At 41.2% G+C, this 25,591-nt stretch overlaps 1 protein-coding gene across 4 annotated transcripts in view; it reads left to right on the top strand.

Annotated features, from left to right (window-relative positions):
- The window catches only part of FAM135B (family with sequence similarity 135 member B), a 359,177-nt gene that overhangs the window by 118,501 nt on the left and 215,085 nt on the right, over window positions 1-25,591 (top strand). For all 4 annotated transcript variants that reach the window (XM_074387183.1, XM_003933681.4, XM_074387184.1 and 1 more), the window contains one exon: window positions 2,579-2,674. In XM_074387183.1, coding sequence (XP_074243284.1) covers window positions 2,598-2,674 — 77 coding nt within the window. In that variant the 5' untranslated portion in view covers window positions 2,579-2,597. The remainder of the gene's footprint in view (window positions 1-2,578; window positions 2,675-25,591) is intronic.

Genomic DNA, 25,591 nt, shown 5'->3' with positions numbered 1-25,591 from the left:
GAAAACCACCACTCTGATACCTTCCCTCTAATCCGCAGATGGAAAGAGCAGGGGACAAGGTTGGGACCTAAGCAAACGACTCTGGATCACTGATCACAAAGGGGTCAAGGATGTTACCAGCAAAATCAACGTGGACTTTTAAAATTGATATTTTACATGAAAACTCATCTTCCTCACTGCATTATGGGTGTTTGGCTATAATGTATCACATGCTGTTTTAAAGAAAAAGGCAGCTTCCCACCAAGAAGCTGTGTCTGTGCTTACAAGTTCCAGAACTCTATCCCATTCATCCTGAACAACAGCATGGTATGGTGCATCTTTCAAGGAGAAAATAATATTCTGTGCGGTATTCTCCATGCATTAAATATTTTCTTCTAAATAGTAACTCTACCCCAAAACATGGTCCTGGTCAGCCTACCAGTAAGTGCAGAAGCTGGAAAACCCAGGCTCCTGGGTGGGCACTCTGCCTCAACAGCTCCACTGTCCTATGTGGCTAGAGACCAATACTACCCATGTGGAGGGCTTTTGAGGATAGTGTGATGTCCTGCCTGGAACCCCCATGAGTGTGTTGTATACGGTAGGGTGGCACTATTAGTGTGCATTGTTCCTGTTCTCCCTTTGTTCCCTCTTTCTATATATTCTCCTCCCCACGATCAGAGATCAGGAGGGGCACCAAGGATAATGGAAAGCTGACAACCCCAAGAAAAGAGTCAGATGGTTTTGCCAGCTCTGAGTTTTTGGAGGATTCAGACTGAGCGGGGTGATGAGAAAATGAGGATGAGGTAGCTGTTGACATGTCACGTGGTTATGAAGGGAAACCCTGAATGGCTCCTCCATCCAACTTGGACTGGAAGTGACTTGGGATTAAAACTGAGCCTCAGGTTCTGACCTTGACTGGCTCTGGTGTGTTGGGTAGGGACAGGGCACACCTTGATGGCTCTTCATTAGGGAAACGGGTTTTTGGCACATTTTGTGAGCCAGGCCTTTCCAGGTTTGCCAGATTGAAATTCTATCTGGCAGAATTTATAGAGGTTAGTTCTGAGGATTTTAATTTGGCATGCAGCCTTCTGCATCTCTAGAATGTTCCCCAGATGAAAACCCTTGCCTGAGCCAAGATGCAGTTAAGGGCCAGTTAATCCCTCCTGCTGTCTGTGAGATCTGGCCTAGCCCGACCCTGTTAACTGCAGTGAGGTTGGGCTCTGACCCACAAGAACGGTCTGATCCCTGAGGCATCTGGGGGCAGAAAGAGGGGCTTTGGAAGGAGACTCAAGTGTGAATCACCAGTGTTTAGGTGACAGGGCCACGTGTTCCCTTACTTTCCCCTCTTCTTCTTCTCTCTCATTCTTTCCCTTCCCGGAGGTCCTGCCAGTTCTTGAGATCCTGCTAGGTGCCAGGTATTCTGCAAGTTGTTACCTCTTATCCTATTGGGAGTCTACTTGGTGGCTTTCATTGTCCCTGTTATACATGGTAGTAAACAGCCTTGGAGAAAGGGAGGGTCTTACCAAAGGCCATCCCACCAGAACATTCCAGAGTTAGAAAGTGGCTCCAGGTCAGAGTTTCTCTGGTCCTTTTTTCCTGCATGCCAAATGGGACAAGAATAATACAAAATTCTTGTTGGAAAAAAAATCAGGCAACTTACATGGAACCCTTTATGCAACACCAAGAATATAGCAGGTGCTCAGTATACCTATAATAAGTTTCTTTCTCTTCCATCACATTCCTGGTATCTAGATCCTTTCATAGTCTCAGAAAACCCAGCCTACTTTAAATGTACCTCTCAGCTTTTTTCTCATCCCAGACTTGAACTGTTTTAATGTTTTTTTTTTCTACCATCTTTTCCATTCAACCCTCTTGTTACTGCCCCCCAGTAACAAGTAATTGGAAAATTAGCAACCTATCAAGTTGGGTTCAATATCTACCTAGCAGCAGCACCTGCATGCTCTGTGTACCATGCTTGATGGCACTCCAGCCACAGTCTTTAGAGACTGCATTTATAATACCAATGATAAAATCATTTAAAATTATTATTATCAATGGTAGCTACCACTTATTGAGTATTTAAGACACAAATGACCATGCAAAGTGCTCAGTGTGGTACATTTATTTTCTCTGTCCACCATATATCAAAGTCATGCATTATTACCAGTCCTCATATTAGATGAGAACACTGAAGATGAGAGAGGTTAAGGTACTTGCACAAGGTCACACAGCTAGAAAGCAGTAAGCAGGCTTTCTTGTGCCTTTGGCCATGAAAGATGTGCTCTTGGCCAGAATGTTGTTGTCACCACAGTACTGAGAGATAAGAAAGGGCATGGGACCAGCTCAGCTTTGGAGTTGAGACCCAGCAGGACACCTGGGTCTCCCTCCTGGCCCTTCCAGGTAGGAGCTATGTGACAGTAGGCAAGTCATTTTGTCCCTCCATGTCTCTTTCCATACAAGGAACCCTGAGTGGGGACATTCAGTGGACACATGCTACTCCTGTTGATCCTGTTGGTCAGATTCGTTTCCTGTTATAAAAGCCAGGTTCTCTGTCTGGCTGATGTGATCTCAAGCTGTTAATTTCTCTCTTGTTTTTCAGGTAATGAGCCAAAAAGATCATGTCTGAAGTACAAGGAACGGTTGAGTTTTCGGTAGAGCTACATAAATTTTATAATGTGGATCTCTTTCAGAGAGGGTAAGTGTGCTTTACAATTTGTATGTGTGTGTGTGTGTGTGTGTGTGTGTGTGTGTGTGTTTGTTTCTTTCCATGGAAGAAGGTAGAGGTGGGATATCAGATTACAGGAAATTTGGGACCAATGAGGAAAATATTTTTCTTGTGTTTTCTTTCCAAGTCAAAAATCCAAAGCTTTAATGTGTCTGAAAATAAACCACATATTGACAGAGACTAGAAAGTACAAATTTATCTCCTCCCTCCTTCACTCCTTTCTACCTTCTTTCTTCTCAGTGGCTCTTTCCATTAAATTTGTCAATTTTAAAGAGACATGAATTGATGGAAAATGAAGCTTGCCTGTGTAGCTGTGGTAAAAATGAGTCAGTATGTTCAATACTGATGCAGGCCATTACTTCAAAACCACATATTGTAATACTTATGACTGGATCTTTCAAAAACTGATAATGTTGGTATTTATAAATGTCAATTTATGTAATTGAAATATAGCTGTTTTCATCTTTTAGAGGATGTAGTCTGAATTGGGTATTTCATGTGCATGTGATATCAATAAATCTTCACAATAGACTTATCTCCAAGGTTCATTGTAAATAATCAAGTTGTGAAATGATTATATAAGAAAGCAAACACGGACATGAACTACATATCCTGATGGTGGTTGCTACTATGTTACTGATGCACAAAAAAACAAAGTTAATAGAAACGGAATTTTTTTATGTGTCCAATTAACAGAGCAAATTAGTATACAAAACAAGGAGTATCTATCTGTTTGCTTTTGTTGTGTAACAAACTTTTCTAAAACTTAATGACTTGAAAACAACAACTTAGTTTAACTCATGAGTAAGCAGTTTGGACTGGGCTCAGCTGGGTGGTTCTACTGAGTTAGATGTGGCTTGGGTGATCTAACTGGGCTCACTCACAGGTCTGGGGCTCCCAGCTGGACTGTGTGGTTCTCCTTGTGGCTTCTTATCCTCAGGCTAGGATCCTGGCCTATTAAGAGGGGAAATACGCAAAATCTCCTGTTGTCCAGTCTTAGAATTTGCATAAAGTTGTTTTTTAATACATTCCACAGACTAAAGTAAGTCACAAGGCCAGTCCAGATTCAAAATGAAGAAATAGATACTATCTCTCAATAGAAGACTAAGAATCCATGCACATTTTAATAATCTACCTCCAACATTAGACTCCAGTTGTGAAAAGATAACCCTGAATTTAATGCTTCAAGTACCTCTTGTGTGCTATGGCCCCCACTTAAGGATGAAAGTCAGTGAGGCTGAGTGGTTTTGGTGGGTGACCTGAACCCCAGACAGTGAAAAGAATGGGAAATGGTTCTGTTTCAGAGAAGGAAGCATGAGAGGAGGGGTTCTAGGCAGCATTCACAAAGGCTGAGCCTTAATGAGGAAAAGCTCTGTGTATCCTCTGGAAGTCCTATTGCCATTGGTTCACCTCTCATTTGATCAGATGCCACACTGTATATTGATAGGAGCCCTGGGCTTGAAGCCAGTACTCCTGAGTCCAGGGTGTGCTATTGCTTCAGGGAGCTCCTTTGGCACCACTCCACTCTGCTTTTCAGGTTCACATTTACAAGAAAAGCAAGCAATTTTGATAATGTCAGGTTTCCGTCACAGCGTTAGACATTTTTCTTATTTAGCTTTTCCTGACTCCTTATAACCAACCATAGAACTAAGCAGTATTATCTTCATTTACTAGACGGATAACTTGGGATTAGGGAAGCAGAACAGTATGTAGCTTTAACACAGCTGAGTGAGGGGCTGAAGCTAAGCATCTCTCATTCAAAATCATGTATTATTTTATATTATTTAAGGTGCAAAGTGGGCTGCATTCTCCCCAGGGTGCACAAGATAGGCATCAGGATGTGGAAAGAAAATTCGAATGTCTATTTACAATTGCTTTGGTGAATAAGAAAAAAAAAAAGAAATTAAGCTTCACTAATAATTAGAATCCAGATTAACCTGGAGGACCTTGCTTTTTCTGTATGGCAGAATCCCACTAAGTAACTTAGGTCTCAAGAGCAAAGAGGGAGTCTGTAGCACAGACTGACATCATCCTCACATTGTGAAATACTGCAGTATGCAACTGGCCAGTTACATACAACTCTGAATTGATTTCTAGTTTTAACTATACTAACCCTCATATGGTTGGTTATGAAGAGTTAGGAATATACAAATAGAAAAATGTCTAACACCATGATGAATCATGAACTGAAGATAATATTAATAATGGAAGCATACCAAATACCAGGAAATGCCAGAACCAACCACATTTATCCTACTTCTTACAAAAGCCTATTGATACACAAAGTAAGAATTAAAGATGATAAGCTAATCTACCTAACAATAAGTAGATAGTGATTTAGTTGTATTTTAAAAACTATTTGATATGTAGGCTTGTATGCATAAATACTTACAATGCACCTTATCCTAACTGTATATTGGACCTTGAGACGTTGACAGAGTCTTACACAAAATCATCACCATTAACAAAATATTTCAAAGTAACACATCCAAAAACAGGAATAGACTGCCGTCAAGTTGTAAAAAAACTTGAAAAATGAGGATAAAAATCATCACCTGTTAAGCAAGCCTAAGATACTCTTCTCTTTTTTCTAGATCTGTATGTTTTTGGGAAGCACCTCGTTTATCCATGCTTACCACTAAAGCCTAATATTGAATTAGGTTCAACTAAAGCCAGAACAAAAATGTCACATGATCAGCCAGGCATGGTGGTTCATACCTGTAATCCCAGCATTTTGGGAGGCCAAGGCAGGTAGATCATGAGTTTGGGAGTTTGAGACCAGACTGGCCAACACGGTGAAAGCTCATCTCTACCAAAAATACAAAAATCACCTGGGCATGGTGGTGGGCACCTATAATCCCAACTACTTGGGAGCTGAGGCAGGAGAATTGCTTGAACTAGGAGGTAGAGGTTGCAGTGAGCTGAGATTGTGCCACTGCACTCTAGCCTGGGTGACAGAGCAAGACTCTGTTTCAAAAAAAGAAAAAGAAAAGCAAAAACAAGATGTTATGTGATCCATTAATACATAAAATACCTATTTTTAAAATATGGATTATTATATCTTTGTCTTATCTTTAAAAAAACTTTTTTCTATATTTATAATGCATATGAGTATAATCGTACATATATTGTATTTATAAATAAATATACAGATAAACATGCAAATCATTAATAGTTGGAGACCACTCACCCAGAAAATTAGGAATATTCTTATAAGCTTCTAGCTCTTAATACTAGCATTTCACAGTTTCAAGGAGGGTGCATATTTAGGCACATGCTTCAGATGTGGATAAGGGCATATTCTTATGACTACATATGCTTGAGGATCACTTGATTGCATCTACTTCTATGGACAAGTCTAGACTCGGTTTGGTTGAAGTGAATTAGACCTCTCAGGTGGATACACACTGCCTCGTAATGATTTCTAGGATCTCTAAGTTCTCATCAGCAACAAAACCTTGCCCTTGATAACCACCAGCTTCCTAGATCCTGCCTTTGGGCAGCTGTGGACAGACTGGGTATGATGCCAAAGAGGATTCTGAATTTGCCAGGGATGTTCCTGACTGGCGTGATCCCTGATACTCAAGGGCTAAGTATTTTTCTGCTCTGAATTCCACAGGAGCTATGCTTAGAATGAAGTGTAATTACTTTATCCAGAAAGTGCTCCATGGAGGAGTCATGGCTATAATCCAAGCCTGGTGGCCAAGATGGTGCCCTGGGGTAGTTTCTGAAGAAGAGCAAATGGTCTTCTGATGTTAGTAAGGAGAAGAAATGTAGATTTGGGGGAAGCTAGTTTTTTTCTGGGTGCAAGGATATATGATTAAATGTGTGCTCTATAGGGTCTTTGAGATGGTAAAAATTAGAGTTGAGGATTGCAAGAGGGGGAGAGTGCCCTTTCTCAGACTGAGCTGACTGTGGTCATCCAAGTTCCACCTCATTCATGTAGTTGGTGAGAAACATCATCTCTTGTACTTCCATCCAAATGTTGCAACTCACTGTTATATAGTCTGGCGGGAAAGAAACCTCCTCTTGAGTTTTTATAAGATGCTATGTCGGAAGCATAAAGATACAGAAGAAAGAACATTTCCTGAAAATTTGTCCTGATCAGGGAGCTCCTTGCTTCTAGCACATTTATATTCATGGGTGTTTGTTCCAGTCTGAGAATGCACACTGCCTTGTAATGATGTTTGCTTTGAAAAAAACAGTCAACATGCATTTATCCGAAGTCTATATCCAAAGACTGACACAAATTCTCAAAGTGAAAACATTTCCTCAAACCAGTCATCAAGAATCATAGGATGTCTCCCCCATAGTCAGCAGTAAGACTCTTGCTGACAAGAAGGCAGGGGCAGAGAAGTACTGAGGACCTGGCTTTGGGGTCACACCTCAATTTGAAGCCATGCGCTGCCATTTATGAGCTCTGAACACTTGGAAACAATCCCCTGACCCAACATTATATGGCCTATAAAATGGTGGTGACAAAGTCTATTTCATGTGACAGTCTGAAAGTTTATGGCATTAATTAATATATGCACATATGCAGAGAAGGTAGCAAGGTGTACTTTGTATCTAGCAGATGACAATAAGTTGTCACTACTACAAGTACAGCCTTGTCTCCAACCTGTCATTAACACTGTTAATGGAGTTACTACCCAAAAAGGTGGTTGTGTCTCCCTTGCTTTCCTGCTAAAAACCCTCCTAGCTTCTTTCTGCTGTCACTCATCAGACGAAAATATGAAGTTCAAGGTCAAATCATTAGATTTTGAGCACTCATCAGCACTGAGAACCTGAATGGTTTGACCTTGAACTTCATCTTATTGTCTATGCTCAAACCATTCTTGGCTCTCTTCCCTGTAGATCTGTCTTGAATATTCTAGCTACACAAGTTACAGTTTAATATAACCTCTCCAAACCATTGCTGCATATTGACATTTAGCTATGGTGTTCAGCCCAGATATCTGGAATCCCCTGCTTTTCCATATTCCTAAGGCACATCTATACATGCTTTATTTGGTCATCTACTAATCCCCAAAGACATTAGTTAGCATATGCTATTTCTTTTGGCTCCAGAAAGCTAACATGAAAAGATAGAGCCCTATATCATCAAGATGTTTACCAACTAATGAGAGAGACTGACACATACGTAGAAAATAACTATCAGTTCAAACATTTCAGTAAATCTTGAAGTTATTTTTACAGGGTAGGTATATCCCATTAGATAACAATAACAAGTAATCCTACCATGTGTCATACTATTTATGCATTATCCAGATTATCCTCAAAACATCCCCAAGTCTCTATATAACTTCTGTGGCTTGAAGAAACCAAGGCCCCAAGCTAAGTTTTTTTGCCCAAGGACACACAGCTGACAAATTAGAAAGCCAGAACATCTGACTCCAAGCAGTGTGCGCTATCCACCTTGCAACATCTTCTTCACATCTTAGAAGGTGACTTGAGGTTGTAGAAACAGCTATAAGTCATTCAGACCAAAGTCCCATAAATTTAAGAGTCACTCAACCAATGGCTGTCAGTGAAGAATATCACATGTGCACTATAGTCCCTGCATGATACTACTTGTGAAGATGATCAGATGAATAGTCCCTACTGTCAACAAATTGGGTAATGGTATTTGGTGGGAAATGAAATGAGAGGTGGTGAGAGGAAGGTGGGGATTGTTAATAGGTACAAAAAACATAGAAAGAATAAGGCCTACTATTTGATAGCACAACAGGGTAACTATAGTCAATAATAACTTAATTGTACATTTAAAAATAACTAAGGATAATTGGATCGTTTATAACACAAAGGGCAAGTATGCTTGAGGAGATGAATACTCTGTTCTCCATGAGGTGATTATTATTTATTGCATACCTGTATTAAAACATCTTATGTGCCCCATAAATACACACACACACAGACACACACACACAGACACACACATATCTACTATGTACCCACAAAAATTCAAACTAAAATTTTAAATCAGAAAAAAAAGAAAATGGCCATAATATGTATGACAAATGCTTGTCACTGAGGCAGAGTAGCAATATTATGAAGAGACACAGAAGCAGAAATACAGTCTCTACGCAGAGTCAGAACAGACATCTTGCAGTGAAATGACAGCAGAGCCATCACTTTAAGGATGTGGGTCAGTCCTACAGGGTACCAGTGGCATCAGAATGCAGAGCCCTCCTGAAAGAACAAAGGTGACAACTCATGGTTGAAGTGAAGAGTAAGAGTCAGGGAGTGGATGGAGGTGATTTATATATTTATTTATTGCAGCATACTTTTTATTAGACTTGGAGATGTAGGGATGTCAGTTGCCACAGACTTTCTAGACTGCAGAAGAGGAAACTGTAAAAAGGGACTGTTAGAGATGTAATGTGTGGCTTTGTCTTTTCTGTCAATGTGTGCTTCTGCAGAGCAAAGATCTGATCCTATTTGACTTTGCGTTACCTGTGCCCAGCATAGGGCCTAGTGCATGATGGGAGAAAAATTTTAGTTTATCTTTGATTGTATTGAACTTCCTGTTTCTTCTTTCAAAATTTATTCAATTACAGATGAGTCATGTGGATCTTTAGTAAATGATACTAATAGAAGATGATTCCAAATTCCTAACGTTCCCTTTAAATCCATGCTACTCAAAGGGTGGCTCACGGACCGGCAACGTCCCCATCAGCTGGGAGCACGTTAGAAATGGAAATTCCTGGCCCTGGTCTCAGACCTACTGAGTCAGAATCTCTGGTCAAAGGGCTTGGGAGACCGTGTTTTAATATGTTCTCTGGGTGATTCTGGTTGAAAAGCGCTGCTGGAAGAGTTCCTGTGAAAATCTCAACCTTCATCGTGTACTCGAAGTTCCTGGAAAACTAAACATTTTATCCTCCAGACCAATTAAGTAAAAAAAAAAATCTTGGCAGTGGGATCAAGGTGTCAGTGCTTGCTAAAGTTCCCCAGGTAATTCCAAGGTTGGAAATGATGAGATTAAAGCTAAGTGAAGATGGCACAGGCCAAGTAATCTCAGCTCCCTTTGCTAGCCTCTTTATTATGAAGAAAATGAGACCCTGACTTCTACTTTTGTAACAGGATTGTGAAGCCTCCTCTTCCCCAGTAGAACACTTGATCTTAACTCCCTTTGTGCATTCTGCTGTAGGAATTGTGTTAGCTTTCCAGCATGGTGCTTGTGGTGAGAAAGCAAGAAGGATGGTCTTTTTTTCGTATGCAATACTTTCCTCCTAAGGAAATGCTTTCTAAATGAACAATTAATTATGAAACCCATTACATGGATATTTGTTAATCATCAATATATCCATAACTCATTTGTATCTATGAAACGGTGAACCTACGTATCTAATATTGTTAGCTGAAATGGAGCTAACATTTGTCCTTGAAAATGAATTCAAATTTGGTTTTAAATCTTAATTCAGACAAAGCTCTAAATCAAACTGATTTTCTTTCTGAATAAAATTTTTCATTGTTTGATGTTCAGATTAATCCCCTGTCTTTCTTCCTCCCCTTCTTGATAGGAGATTTTCCGTCCAGGCGCTTTAGATGATTTTACTGAAAAATTCTGTTTTTATTCCCAGAAGAGTCTCACATAAAGGACCTACAATCTGTATTATCAGAGCTGATGTAAAAGCGTGAATGCTCATAGAAATGTTAGGATTGAAATCTCCTTTCAACAAACTCACCTGCCTTTTCTCTGCCAAAGTGAAAATGGTTGAGTTGAAACAAGTGCTTCCCAAAAGAAAATGTCATCTTGTGTTTCTACCTGATGTTCCCTATCACTGCCTAATGCCTAGGGACATCCAGCTCCCCTGTGAAATTAGCTAACCAGCCCTGATGTGCCTTAATAGACTCAGAAATACAATTATCTTTGCTTGCCAGAGATCAATTAATTGATTTGTCTGGGTCTGTCAGAAACAATCTTTTTTCCCCCACTTCTCTTATTAAAATATGTTAAGATCTTTTTCATTCGTTTCCACACTTTTGAAAGTGAGTGGCAATTATAAATCCTTGAGAGCCCCATTGAGTGCTGGACAAATAAGCAAGCATTATAGAGCTGGGCAGTCAGTGTGCAGGTGAACCTACAAGTTTAACGTTATGAGGACTTTAACAGTGATGCATTTGTGAAGGTAGAGTGTCCACCATGATGAATGGTAGGTGGGTATGATTTGGATACACCACAGAAGCAATGAGTTTAATACATGATTCCAGTCCCATGACTTTGTTCAAGCCAATCCATTCCTTTTATTTTTGTTAAACTCGGTTTGATGTCAGGTATTGATCATTTACAGTCAGTGTTTCATCTAGCACAAAGGGGTAAGTAGCTTTGTTCATTTTTGAGTATTTTCCTACAAAATTCCGTAATTATTATTTTAACAACAATTTTATGTTCCTCCTTCATACAATGGCATTATCATCATTCTTATGACAAATGAATAGGCTTCAGTTACCAAGTGCTTATGTAGATGAACATTCTCGATTATCTTTTGGACAAATCCACATTCCCATTAATGATTGCACTGTCCTATTTTTTTTCTCTCAATTTACCTTTTAATCTGTGACTTTATGAGCCTGCTGCTTTGAGCCTTTTATCCTCTTAACCCCTGGCTGAGGACATACTCAGCAGGTGTATAAAGGAAAGCTCTTTCCAGGGGACCGGATATTGACCTGCTGAGATTTAAAATGCCTCTAGTGAGCTCAGAGCCACCCACAGGGCCCAAATACATCCTGGTAGAATCAAAGGCAGAGCATAATGCCACTGGGCAGTGTGGTCCTTTCTAGTTTTGTGCTTTAAAGAACTCTGTACTCTAAAGGTACTTGACGGTTCTTGCTGAGGTCTCTTAAGGAGAGTAAAAGGGTATGTGGCCATAAAGGTAGCAAATCGTAGACATTTATGAGACAAACATCTTGCTTTTAATTTCATTTCTTCTGTTATTAACAGGGTATCCATGGGCATCTTACTAAAATTCTTTAATCTCCCTTTTTTTTTTTTTTTTTGAGATGGGAGTTTTGCTCTAATCTCCCAGGCTAGAGTGCAGTGGGTGACCTTGGCTCACTGCAACCTCCACCTCCCAGGTTGAAGCAATTCTCCTGCCTCAGCCTCCCAAGTAGCTGGGATTACAGGTGCCTGCCACCACGTGCCCGGCTAATTTTTGTGTTTTTAGTAGAGACAAGGTTTTGCCATGTTGGCCAGGCTGGTCTCAAACTCCTGATCTCAAGTGATCCACCCACCACAGCCTCTCAAAGTGCTGGGATTACAGGCGTGAGCCATCATGCCTGGCCAAACTTTTTAAATTTGTTTTGCAGAATCTAATAAATGTCCATGAGGTGAAATTTGTAAAGCACCTAGTAAAGTAGAGGACCCGTTTTGTAGTAATAGTCAGGAGGACCTAAGCCCTCCATTGATTATAACTAAAACTCTGAACGAAACATCCTCAGCTGCTTAGTGCCAGGGCTGGAATAGCCTGGTGATCTGGTCAAGCTCTGAATGCATGTTGCTTTCTACATTTTACGTGGGTACTTTGTAGTTACTACAGCTAATTCCTCAGGAAGGGGTCTTCTTGCCACTTAGAAACTTAATATGGTTTGGCTGTGAGTCTACTAAACCTCTTTTTTGTTTGTTTTATAAGTTACCCAGTCTTGGATATTTCTTCATAGTGGTATGAAAATGGATGAATACGCTAATGGACACCATGTTTATTCCTGTTGGCTTCAATGGGAGAAATCATTTTCTCTTTTTTATTTTACATTTGAGAGCCACAAAGTGAAAATGCCACACTTGTAAAGAAATAATAGTTTTAGAGACACTAGGGAAATATAGTCAATAAAATGTACTAAACTCTAGAATGTTTCTTTCCTAAAAGTTTTTTGAGTAGATCTTTGGCCAGAGTAGGTATAAGAGAGCAGGATCCTTCACTGCTCTTTTTTTTCCCCCCCATGAATTGTCAAATATTGCTCAAGAGCAGTTTTAAATATATTCCTTCAGGTATCTTCATTTTAAGCTTTCATTTGCACACGTATATGTGTGTGTGTATGTTTATAGTTCTGATTACATAAGTAATATGCATCCTGTGGGAAAATAATAAGTAAAAAGAAAACTGTTACCATAATTATTTCACTAGGCACAAACTATTTTACCTTCACGTGTATTATCCTTTACAAAAATGTAATATATAAGTTACTGTTTTTCTCACTTTCCATGATATAAACATTTTCGATACCCCTACATATTTTTACGAAATAATTAACATAACTACACAGAATTCCATCATGTGGTTCTAATTTATTTAACCAATGCTGTATTTTTGGACATTTCACTTGCTTTATACTTTTAGTTTTAATATTAAAATGGATTTCAGAGCATTTTAGAAATGGGGGGAAAGACATGCTGCTATGTAACCCTAGCACAAATTTTAATAAATATTATTTTAAATTGTCATTTTTTCTTAATTAGGAAACTATTCTCTGTTGATAACATAAATAATATATCCTAAAAATGAACACATCTTGCTACTTGTCTTGCTTTGTAGTCCAGTGATTTATAATGTACTCTGTTTGATCAAATGCTTTTATCATTGAACAAGGTAAGGGAAGAAATGATGTTTCACTCAGCTGACCTCATTTACTCCCAAATCTCTTCTCCACCCCTTCTAAAACCTCTGCAAAAGATATTTCACAAAGCTTAGAGGAATTAAACATAGATTAAGAAACTTCATGGTATTAGGTAATGGATCTGTACTTTTTTTTAAGTGAGAGGAGTTTTTAAAAACAGAAAAAGTCTACAAATCTTCCATCCAGCTGATATAAGCGTTTCCATGGCCCCACAGATCCCAGGCATTGACACTCAGGTAGCTGAGTTACTGTTTAGAAACTTTTGGAAAATGGGAAGACACCATTGGAAGGCTGTTCTGGTGTTCTTCCCCAAAGTAGGCAGATCTTTGCTTTTGCCATCATACTTTGTGTTCTCAGGACAGGTACAATTTGGTGTTTTCTTTGAAAAAAAAAAATCACTTCACCATCATTGGATGAAACTGTCTTTTATGTCTCAACCCAATGGAGTTAACCAGAATTATTTGAGGAAGAAAAATTTTAAAGCTCTGTATTGTCATAAATAACTTCATGTGATTCTTACAATTCTACAAGGAACATAGTATTATCCCTAAATCACTGAGGAAGCAGAGGCTCACATGGGTTCAATGTCTGCCCTGGTTTTGAACATTCTGCAAGTGGCCACATGAAAGAATTCATTCTTGGATGCTTAGACTCTAGTGTTCACATACTCTGTATTCGTTCTCTCTCTCCCTGTCCCTTTACCTTTCTGTTTCTCCCCCACACATACTGTTTTAGTCCTTTTGTGCTGCTATAACAAAGTACCCAAAACTGGGTAATTTGCAAATGGCATAAATTTATTTTCTCACAGTTCTGGAGACTGGGAAGTCCAAGATCAAGACACCAGCATTTGGTGGCTGGTGAGGGCCCTCATTCTGTGTGTCCTTACATGATGGAAGGGACAAATGCTGCCCTGTCATGTTTTGGAACTTGGAGGGGGAAAAGAGCTTGAGCTAGTTCTCTCTAGCCCTTTTATAAGTCACTAATCCACTCCTGAGGACAAAACCCTAAGTAATTAATCACTTTCCAAAGGGCCTCACCTTTTAACACCATTATGAAGGTATTAGGTTGTAACATACAGCTTGGAGGGGGCAGATTCATACCGTAGTGCCACAGGGCATATTTTGTTTTATTTGGCTCAGACAAGGGTGTTCAAATGTTGTGATGTCTTTTCCTCCCTATTTCTTAAATGCTATGCACTGCTGCAAATGGTGAAATTATAGAGCAGTACTCTCAGGAGGAAAGTATACTCAGACTTCCCTTTCTCACTGGTTGGCACCTGCCAGGATCTCTTCCTTGAATATTGAGAAGATAATGTGGGTTTTGAGAATTGAATCCTTCCAGCCAATGACTGACAGACATGAGAGATACTTTCTTAACCAATTGAACTCATATTTCCTTAATAAAAGTTTATTTTCCAAATAGAATCCTCAGAAGTGATCATGGTCACCTTTTTCTTATTCCTTAAAAGCTAGCGAATGAGAAGAGTCCCATTTTGCTCACTAACTTCTCACTGATGTCTTCCTCCTCAAAAGAGAATGTGTGATGTTCCTCCCATGGCATTTTCATACAAATCCCCCCTTGTAAGATAAACCTCAGGTTCCTTTTCCTTTTTTAATTTATTTACAGACTGTCATCAGTTTGCTCATTTAGGAGTCCTTGAGCTCTTGCTCTTCTTGGCCCTATCCTAAGAATTCTGGGCAGAGCAATAAGAAAGACATAATTGTGAATTAAAGTTGTTCCTGATATAGGGTAAGAGAGAGAGGTGGAAGCCAAGAAAGTGATGTCGGAAAAGGAATTTAAACACGCACAAGATGTTGATGGAGGGCAGAGAACTCCCAAAACACACACCCAGAAGGTATCAGGATAGGTTTCTTGGAAGAGAGGGCATTCACAAGCCAGATAAAGGCTGGAAGGTGGTCTCAGACATGGAGAAGGTGTGTACAAAGGTACAGAAATGAAACGGGCATGTCGTCTCCTGGATAGTGCTAGGGTTTTCAAGAGTACTGCATACAAGTGTTTTGTTTTGTTTGAGTGATGGGGATGGGGCTAGCCAAATTCCAGGGAGACTGATCATGAAGGGTGTGTGTCCCCTTCTGGAACTGGAATTGCATACGTAGATAAAGGAAGACTATGAAACGATTTGAGTAAGGGAGTTGTTTGATTGCATGTGTAATAGAAATGACACATTAGAAGCAAAGAGGGTGACAGTTGGGGTGGGAAGAAACGATTAAAGTGGTGAAGGTAGCTCAGAAGGAGAATAATTGAGAACTGCTGAAGTAATGGAATGAGAAGACTTGGTGGTTTTGCATTGCGTTCAGGGGAAGGGAAAAGACACAGTGACGGTAAGAAGTTCCCTTGGGTGAATTAGTTGATAAAGCTGAAGGAGAAGCGGACCAGGCAGCAAGAGAAGTTGATGTGAGTTCATAGATCTAAAGGCAATGGGGTATCCGAGGGCAGGGGCCAGGTAGGAATCTGGGCTGGGATTCATCAGCTCATAGCCATAATTGAGCTTGACTGAAATCACTCAGTGACTCTGCAGCATTAGCACAGACCTTGTGAGCTCAGTCTGTGTGCCAGGAGTTTTTACTCTGTCAACTCACTCGATGCCATCAGACTTATGCGATAGATATTATTTCACAGATAAGTATACCGAGGCCCAAGGTCACTGGCTACTCTTTGACAGTCAGGGTTTGGATTCATAGCTGTTTGTTTCCAGTGTTCTGAAGTCTGAATTTTATTTTGTTGGTGAGACCAGACTCTAAAGAGAAAATTCACAATTCAAGTATATTTGAAGTTGGAGAAACTTGCAAAAGAGACTGAGCTAGAGCTGTTGGAGAGGTGCAAGGAAAATCAGGATAAAGAATTCAAAGAGTCAAAGAAATGTGAGAGCCAAAAGGAGGGAACATCCCAAGGCTGAATGTGGCAGAGGAATCAAGGGTATGAGGACTGGAAAGGATTCTGATGCTGGTTTAGGGATCAAGAATAGCCTTTGCCCAGAATAATTTGTCTCTATGATGAGAGCAGCAGCCAGAGAGCTTGGTGTGCAGATGTGGATGAGGACTGAACCTGAGAGGAAAATCTCACCATGTGGTCGTGGGAGCTGACAAATAAACCAGATTTTACTACTCAGTATGGCTGGAGACAGAGAAGGCATCCTAGAGGAGGTAGAAAAGCATACCTAGGAGTTTGGACTTTCTCTCCTAGGAACGGTACAGGAGGTGTGAGTGTGGAATGTTTTAAGTCGGGGAGTGACGTGATCAGATATGGGTCAGAACATCATTTGGCTAAAGTGTGAAATTCAGATTGTAGCAGGGAGAGGCATTGCCTACCTAGAACATACTTGGCGCTCATATATTTTAATTCGTATTCATTGGATGAGGTATCTTTTTTTTTTTTTTTTTTTTTTTTTTTTTTAGACAGAGTCTTACTCTGTCGCCAGGCACCAGGCTGGAGTGCAGTGGTGCAATCTCGGCTCACTACAACCTCCACCTCCCGGGTTCAAGCAATTCTCCTGCTTCAGCCTATCTTATGTTAGCTGGATGATGACGCAGGAGATATGCACTCAACAGTTTGACAGATTTCCTACTGATCTCTAAGTCCTATCGACGAATAGTTTGAGATGTTGCGGTTAGGTTTATATAACACTTAAATCTCACTACTTATTTCTCTCTTTCCTTGAATTAGGGAGCTATAGAACCGTAAGAAACAGTAATGAAATGGAACCAATGTACTTTATTGATAGCTGGGAACATTCTCAATACCCTCCTAGTGGGGACATTGAGGAAAACAGATTGAACAGTAGGTATAAGACACAGGCATGGAAGCCAAAATGGGATTTTTTTTTCTGTCTTTCTCCATCCTGAGATAAATCTTTAGACTCAATGTTTAGAGACAGCAGGACAGAGAGAGTGAAAGGAGAAAAGATGAACAGATGCCTGGCTCCCAGGAGGGACCCAAGGTCCATCAGCCGAGCTACATTCCTAAATACAAGGGAGAAACAGCAGCTAGTCAGACTGTGCATGGTTCTTGGTATTTTTTCTTTATGTATAATGTTTACAATGTGATGTTTGTTTATAGACAGTTGTACACCTTGGTGGGGTACATGTGATATTATGATACATGCATACAATGTGTAATAATCAAATCGAAGTAATTGGGATATGCATTACCTCAAGTATCATTCAGATTTGATATTTAAAGCAACATAAATCCCTACCTATTATTAAAATGCATCTCAGTAAAAATCTTGGCCTTTAAGCAATCGAATTTGCAAAGCTTCCTTGCCTGAGTGCACATGTTCCGTGGGTTTAAACACTGGCTGTCAGTGGTTTCCCAATGTACGTAATCAGTCGGCCTTCACGCGGCCCCTTCTAGGCCTAGAGTATTATGCACAGAGCATTATGTCAGTGTTTCCAAGGTTCCATACGGGATCAGTGGGAAAAGTACCTAGTTAATACAAAATGATCTGGCTGGGTGCAGTGGCTCGCACCTGTAATCCCAGCACTTTGGAAGGCCTCAGATCACCTGAGGTCAGGAGTTCAAGACCAGCCTGGTCAACATGGTGAAACCCTGTCTCTACTAAAAATACAAAAATCAGCTGGGCATGTTGGCACATGCCTGTAGTTCCAGCTACTCAGGAAGCTGAGGCAGGAGAGTTGCTTGAACCTGGGAGGCCGAGGTTGCAGTGAACCGAGATTGTACCACCGCACTCCAGCCTGGGTAACAGAGTGAGACTCTGTCTCAAAAAAAAAAAAAAAAAAAAATCTGCCCTAAGCATGTAGGAATTGGTGGTGTCTTGGTTTTCTAGGGTTGCTGTTACAAAGTACCCAAAACTGGGTATATGAAGCAACAGAAATGTGTCACAGTTCTGGGGTCTAGAAGTCTGAAATCAAGGTGCATGCATCATGGTTCTTTCTCAGGCCTGCGAGGCTCTGTTGCATGCCTTTATCCTGGCTTCTGGTGGTTTTCTGGTCATCTCTGATGTGCCTCGGCTTTTCAGTGCATTACTATGGTTCCTCCCTCCACCTTCATTGGTGTTCTACCTGTGTCTCTTCATGAGATCTTCCCTCTGCACGTCTGCCTCTGTGTCCACACTTGCCCTTTCATAAGGACACCAGCCATGTTGGATCAGGGACCATCCTAATGGCCTTGTTTAACTCTATTAGGCTTTATTGGGCATTGTAAAGACCTTATTTCCAAATGCCACATTCCGAGGTACTTGTGAGTTAGGGCTTAAGCATGCCTTTTTGAAGGGGATGCAATTCAGCCTGTACAGGGACATCTGCTAGTTTTGTGTAGAGAGAATACAGATTGGAAAAGCATAAAAAGGCATGCCTTTTATGTGGAGTAACAACATTTTGTGTGGATTCTGCCTGGATTTTGTCAGGACTGAAGGGGGTTTCCTGGAATGTAAGACTTTCAGTGCTAGGACCACAAAAAGCCCAGGCAAACCGCAATGAGCTGGTCACCCTAGGGTTTCATGGTGAATGACGACTTTGGTGAGGTAAGCAGGTTATATGGCAAGGACTTTAGATATGAAGACCATGGACGTTATCTGGTGGCGAGTAGGCACTGCAAGGTATACAAGATGACAGGAATGACAAGTATATAGGCATAAAATGTGGAAGTTCTGGTAATTAGCTTATGTATCACATAGCTCAGCTTCCTTAATGTCTGAATAAGGCACCAGGGCATAGGAAAAGGAGGCTTTGCCTTCAAAAGATAAACAGCTGGGAGGTGGAGAATCCTTGTAGGATCTCAGCTTTCTGATTCCTCATCAAGGCTCTTTTTATTTCACAACCAAATATTCCAGTGTATTCAGTGGAACATTCGTCCCACAGATAACAGCTTGCAATATCTCTCTCTCTCGGGATTTTTACAGCAGCAGTATTTCTCCACGTGTGTCACAGATGTATATGTGTGTGTAGTGGAAAACCTATTTACAATTCCTGATTCTAGTGTCCCAGTGAACATCCCTTGGAGAATGGCTGTTTTCCCCAAGCCACCTCCTTTCATGCATCAGAAGGACTGATTTGCAAAATTGTCCTGAGCTGGATTTGGTTAGAGGGTTGGAATGGTTGATTGCCTTGTGTCCTTGTCTAGTGGCCTCCTTTTGAATAATGACATAGGAATGTTGACTTCGGTGAAGGAATGGCATGGCATATTTTGCTGTCTACATGAAATGCTTCATGTAGCATATTCTAGTTTTCATCATTGAGATACCATGAGAATGAGCAAACTTCTCAGTTGAGGACTCAAAGGAAAGTCAGAGGGGTTTGCTTGAGGACTGGGATTTGGGCCCTAGCCCCTGGCATCAGAGCAACTGAGTTTCATCTTTACCTCAAGACCTTGGAGCAATGTCATGGCCAATGTACTTGATCTATCTTATTTGAACATGGGGGATAATGATAGAGTCTGCCTCACAGGTGTTTTTGTGGACAAAAATGTGTGCATGGATTGTTCTCAGTAAATTTTAGCTATATGGATATTCTTGGACATTATCATGAAGATGGCTATTCCATCATTTGTCTGAGGGGACACTATGGCAGGTGAGTGGTAGGTCAAGGATTGAAGCCTGCATCTGGCTCACTGCAGAGCTTATGGATTCTTGAACATGATTTGCATTTCTGACTCTTCTTTGCTCATCTTAGCCTGCAGAAAAATGGGCCTGTATGAGCCACAAACTACTTCTATTGAGAATTTGTCCATCCGTCTATCCTCACACATATGTACTCATTCATTCATTCACTCATTCAGCTATTTTATCTCTCATCATACATATATCAAATATGTCATTTGTGGCCAGCCCTATGTCAAATGTTGGGGAATTTAAGAAAGAAAAAATAAAAAAGAAAGAAGCAGCAACCTTCCTAATCCCTGCTATTTCTTGCTACATCCTAGGGATTATGCTAGACATTTTATCTACATCATTTCATTCAATTATCCTGGAGAAGCAGATACTATTTTTTCCATTTTACACATGAGCAAACAGCCTCCAACAAAGAGTAAAGAAAAATAACTTACTTGAAGCCATGCAGGGTGCTCTGTGAAGGGTCCAGGATTCTGTTCCAGGTCTGTCTTACTTCCAAGTCTACATTCTTTCTCAGAAGAGATGGAGTTTCCCTTCCAAAACTCACGTTCTGGGTCTCTGTTCCCAAATAGCTCCCAACCTTACTGAACCGTCAAGAAGTGAGGAGGCACAGAGGTACATCCTTTGCTTTTGTTGCTGCTGTTTTACAAGGGGCATTAGCCTAGGTGAACTTGAGAATGACCTCCCACTTGCCCATCTTGGCTGGCCTCATCTGGCTGATGCCAGAGGTGGGCTGGGCATGGCCATTTCTCTCTGCTACAGACAGATCTCTGGGCTTCCCCATCCATGAGTGAGTCTAGGCTACTGGGCACGTGTGGACAAACCTGGGCACTCCCAGCCTGGCCAATTATGCCCCAGCCATGACCTACAAGGAGCAATTAAATGAATTGGAGATGATTCTGAGCTGTGCAAGCACAATTTCGTGATCGCTAACGGTCTCCCAGGAACATCAATTACACTCACTCTTAGTTTTTCTTAAGTCTAAAACTAAGACTGAGAGTGAAAACAAGGTAGATTTTAAGTGCTCACTACCAGAAATTGTTTTCTAATGGAATTGTCCTCAACAAACAGGGTTGCTCTGGGCAGTCATTAGCGTCCTTACCAGAAGAAGATGGGTTAGTATAGCTGAGAGTCTAGGAAAGCTACCCATTTGGTGGGAAGAAAGTGGTTGGGGATTGAGTCACAGGTCTTAAAGCATTGTTGTTTATAAACCATTACTTTCTTTTGTCATGCTGAATTTTATAGAGTAAACTGATGTGTAAAAGAAGAAAAAGAAGAGCTAGTCTGATGGATGTTGCATGAGGGCAGCTTTGAGCCTGCTCCACAGAACGTGAGGACCTCATTGTATATATTTGAACCACTGGGATAATAACAGTAAAAATAGTGATAGTAGAATTAGCCAACATTCACTGAACATTTGTTGTGAGCTTGGTACTCTTCCAGACTTTGTATTTATTACCTCATTTAATTTTTTTTTTTTTTTTTTGAGATAGAGTCTCACTCTGTTGCGAGGCTGGAGTGCAGTGGTGCAATCTCATCTCACTACAACCTCCGCTTCCTGGGTTCAAGCGATTCTTCTGCCTCAGCCTCCTGAGTAGCTGGGACTATAGGCACACACTACCACATCCAGCTAATTTTTGTATTTTTAATAGAGATGGGATTTCACCATGTTGGCCAGGATATCTTATTTAATTTTTTAAAAACCTCATGAAGGCAGGACTATAATTCTACCTCTGACTTGTAGGTAAGGGAACCAAGAGACACAAGCTTGATGTGATTTATTCAAGGTAACACTGCTGGTCTTGGCTGCCTGTTATTAGATCAGATTGAGGAACCTGTAAGGTCATATTGATCCCTATCAGTCTGATTGTCCTAGAACAGGTGTGATTTGCTCAGGCCCTGACTTTCCACCCCCTGAAGATCTGCAAGCACAGTGGATGGTAAGTGACTGAGGATTGCAACTTGTATCATCTTAAAGAATAAAAATAAAAAATCTCAAAGGATTATGAGAAGGCTGTTAATTAGAAAAGCAGCAGGCTGTCTCTGTGTGCAATCCTGACTGGACACTGTTCCTTTTGGCTATTTTCTCCTTGTGATCTTTCTGAATCTTTGGTTTCCATGTACTACGCTCATGCAGAGATGGCTTGTGGGACTTTTAAGCCCCAATGTCACAGGTTGTTATGCTGGGGTGAAGGATGCCAGACTTCTATAAGCATTGCCATCTCTTTTGTTCTTCCACTTTGGGGCTCAGCCAATCACAGGCTCATAGATCATTGAGACCACAGGAAGGGATGATTTGTGTTGTGAAGTGCAAAGCTCCATTTCCAGTCATTCATTTAGAAAGCATCAAGACCCATGACCTAGGTGGATGAGGACATGATGCTACTGAGGCATTCTGACAAGTCCCATCCCCCAGTGAAGAGCCATATCCTCCTGGGGAAGACTGTCCTACTCGGACCTGCCTTCTTCCTCCATTCATTCTTCCTTTTGTTCATGTATTCATTCATTTACCAAACTGTAATTGATAGCTATGTGCCAATTAGGGTGCTATATATTAGGAACGCAGAAGTGAAGAACACAAAACCTTTTTTTCTGGAGCTTCTAAAGCCTCATGATAGAACTAGACACATATTATCATGCAGTGTGATTATCATGGACATTCATGAATACTTGCCACCTGCCAGACCTTCAGTTGAAAATTTCACATGATATATTTTTTATTTTCTTCAACTTTTATTTTAAGTTCCAGGGTACTTGTTCAGGATGTGAAGCTTTGTTTCACAGGTAAATGTGTGCCATGGTGGTTTGCTGCACAGATCAACTCATCACCTAGGTATTAAGCCCAGCATCCATTAGCTGTTCTTCCTGATATTCTCCCCCTGGCCACCCCCCAACCCCCAGCAGGGTCCAGTGTGTGCTGGTCCCCCATGTGTCCGTGTATTCTCATTGCTCAGCTCCCACTTGTAAGTGAGAACATGTGGTGTTTGATTTTCTGTTTCTGTGTTAGCTTGGCTGAGGATAACAGCTCCCAGCTCCATCCATGTCCCTGCAAAGAACATGGTTTCATTCCTTGTTTATGGCTGCATAATATTTCATGGTGTATATGTAACACATTTTCTTTACCCAGTCTGTCATTGATGGGCATTTGGGTTGATTCCATATCTTTGCTATTGTGAATAGTGCTGCATTTGTGAACTACTATTGTGAACATATGTGCACATGTATCTTTATAATAGAATGAGTTATATTCCCTTGGTTGTAGACTCCGTAATGGGATTACTGAGTCAAATGGTATTTCTGGTTCTAGATCTTTGAAGAATGGCCACACTGTCTTCCACAATGTTGAACTGATTCACATTCCCACCAACAGAGTAAAAGTGTTCCTTTGTATCTGCAACCTCACCAGCATCACCATTCTGATGGCCGTGAGATGGTATCTCATTGTGGTTTTGATTTGCATTTCTCTAATGATCAGTGATGTTGCGCTTTCTTTTCATATGTTTGAGGGTCACATGAATGTCTTCTTTGGAGAAGTGTCTGTTCATGTCCTTTGCCCACTTTTTAGTGGGGTTGTTTTTTTTCTTCTTGTAAATTTATTTAACTTTCTTGTAGACTCTGGGTATTAGAGCTTTATCAGATGGATAGATTGCAAAACATGTAACTTAATAATCACAGAAAAACCGGCAAGTCCTATCCACATCCACCTTCTCAGATGGAGAAACTGAGGCAGTAGAGATCATCATACAGGATGATATGGGAGCCTTTCCAAGGCAGAGTCTGATTTTTCTTTGGAGAATTTGGGAAAGGCTGAAAGTCAGGGCCATGAGATGCTCTCCCCTTCTCCCAATTTTGAGATGTCCAATGTTGTAGCCACATGGCTGGGTGGTTTGGGAGTAGTGAGTGGCTTCAGATAGATTTGGGCAGGAGGACAGTGGGTTAATATCACAGAGTCCTCACATACCATGCCAACAGGGCTTGAACAAATGGATTAGCGGGTATCCCATTAACAAAACAAGGGTTTCTGACTTGCGGTCAGCCTCCTGCCTACCCTGTCTGTTTAGAATTATCTGGAGTTACGTAGACTCTGTTACCTTCAAGCTTTACCCCTGGCCCTGATGCTGCTCAGGGCACTCTGCATCTGCAGTGTTCTCTCGCCAACTCCTGCTCATGCCTTTTGTCTCTGCTCAGATGTCACTTATTTCAGGAAACTTTCTGACGGCTGAGCCTGGGTGAGGAGCCTCCCCCATGCTCTCCTTTGTCCCACCACTTATGCTAATCACCTCACTGTGACACAGCAGGGCCTGTGTCTCATCCTTCCGTTCCTTTGTTTCCCAGGCTTGCCATTCAGGCTGGCACAGAGTGGGGCTCAATCAAAGCTTATTGAAAAGGACCTGAGTTGGGCTAAACTATTTTGACCCTCCTCATCCACTTATCCAACCATGAAACAGTACTTATTGTCTACTGCATAGCGGACACAGTGCTGGATGCTGCTTTCTTGGTTATAACCCAAACAGAACAGTCCCTGCTCTCACAGAACATCGGTCCAGCGGGGGAATAAGCATAAAACTCAAACTCCTTTCTCCAAGTGGATCGTTCATTTGAAATATGTGCTATGATGTAACGTGCAGATGGCCACAGATAGCGTGGCAAGAGACTCCTGATTTAGACTGAGGGTTCCGAAGAGCTTCTTGGAGGAAGTCACATTTAACAGGAGACCTGAAGGTGAATGAGGAGACAGCCAAGTGCAGGTAGGAGGAAAGAGGCCAAAGGAAGGGTAGTCATGTGACCCTGAGGCAGAGACAGAGTATTTGAGAAAACAAAGTGAGGCCACCATCACTGCTGGAGGGGCGAGTCAGTGCCAGGTCACACTTGGCTGTGATACTCTATTGGGCATCTTTCATTACACTGCATCAGCCATCTTGCCATTGAGAATTACAGGCAGCCCCAGGGGACTGAACCCCAGAGTGCTTCTTGACATGATGTCTTCTCTCTTCACATTTCTTATCTTGAAAGCAGGTATGATAAGCCAAAGTTAATCATGTTCATTTGAACGCGTTGGCTGTGGACAGTTCTTGCAGCTTCAGTTCAGCCATCATGGCTGTCAACAGAGACCAGAGTTGGGACGGACTTAGCTCCGGAGCCTTTCTGAGTCCCGAGGCCCTTCTAGGATCCACCTGTGGCCTGGAGTTCAAGCTCTGTGCTTGAGAAGCTGAGATCAGAGTGTCTTTGCCTGGGTTTGGCCGTCCTTGGCAGCCATAGCGTATAGCGGTGGCTATGTGTGTATTCCCGCCTACACGTCTCTAGCGCTGGGAAACCCAAGGCTTCATGAGAGCCAGTTTCCCCCTTTGAACAGCTCTGTGGTCAGGAAGCCATGCAACAGTGGGACAGTCAACTTCTACCTTCCAGCCCTTAGTTCTAGATTTTTCTTTGAGCTTCATCGGGACACTCCAAGTCTTTCAAGCTGTAGGTTAAAAAGCCTCAGTTTCTTCAACTGTTCCTCATGGGACACACTTTTAAAGAACAAATAAATAAATAAACAAATAGATGCATATTTTTAAGAATCAGTGTACTTCTATTGCAGCATGGAACTTAAGGAAGAAAATATCACCAATATATCAATATACAGACCTCACTGTACTCAGCCTGAGTTACTACACCTAGCATATAGCTGGGGCCACTGGATT

Source organism: Saimiri boliviensis, chromosome 15, assembly GCF_048565385.1.
Source record: "Saimiri boliviensis isolate mSaiBol1 chromosome 15, mSaiBol1.pri, whole genome shotgun sequence".
In the NCBI taxonomy this organism is placed as follows: domain Eukaryota; kingdom Metazoa; phylum Chordata; class Mammalia; order Primates; family Cebidae; genus Saimiri; species Saimiri boliviensis.
This window is presented reverse-complemented; position numbering and strand designations above follow the sequence as displayed.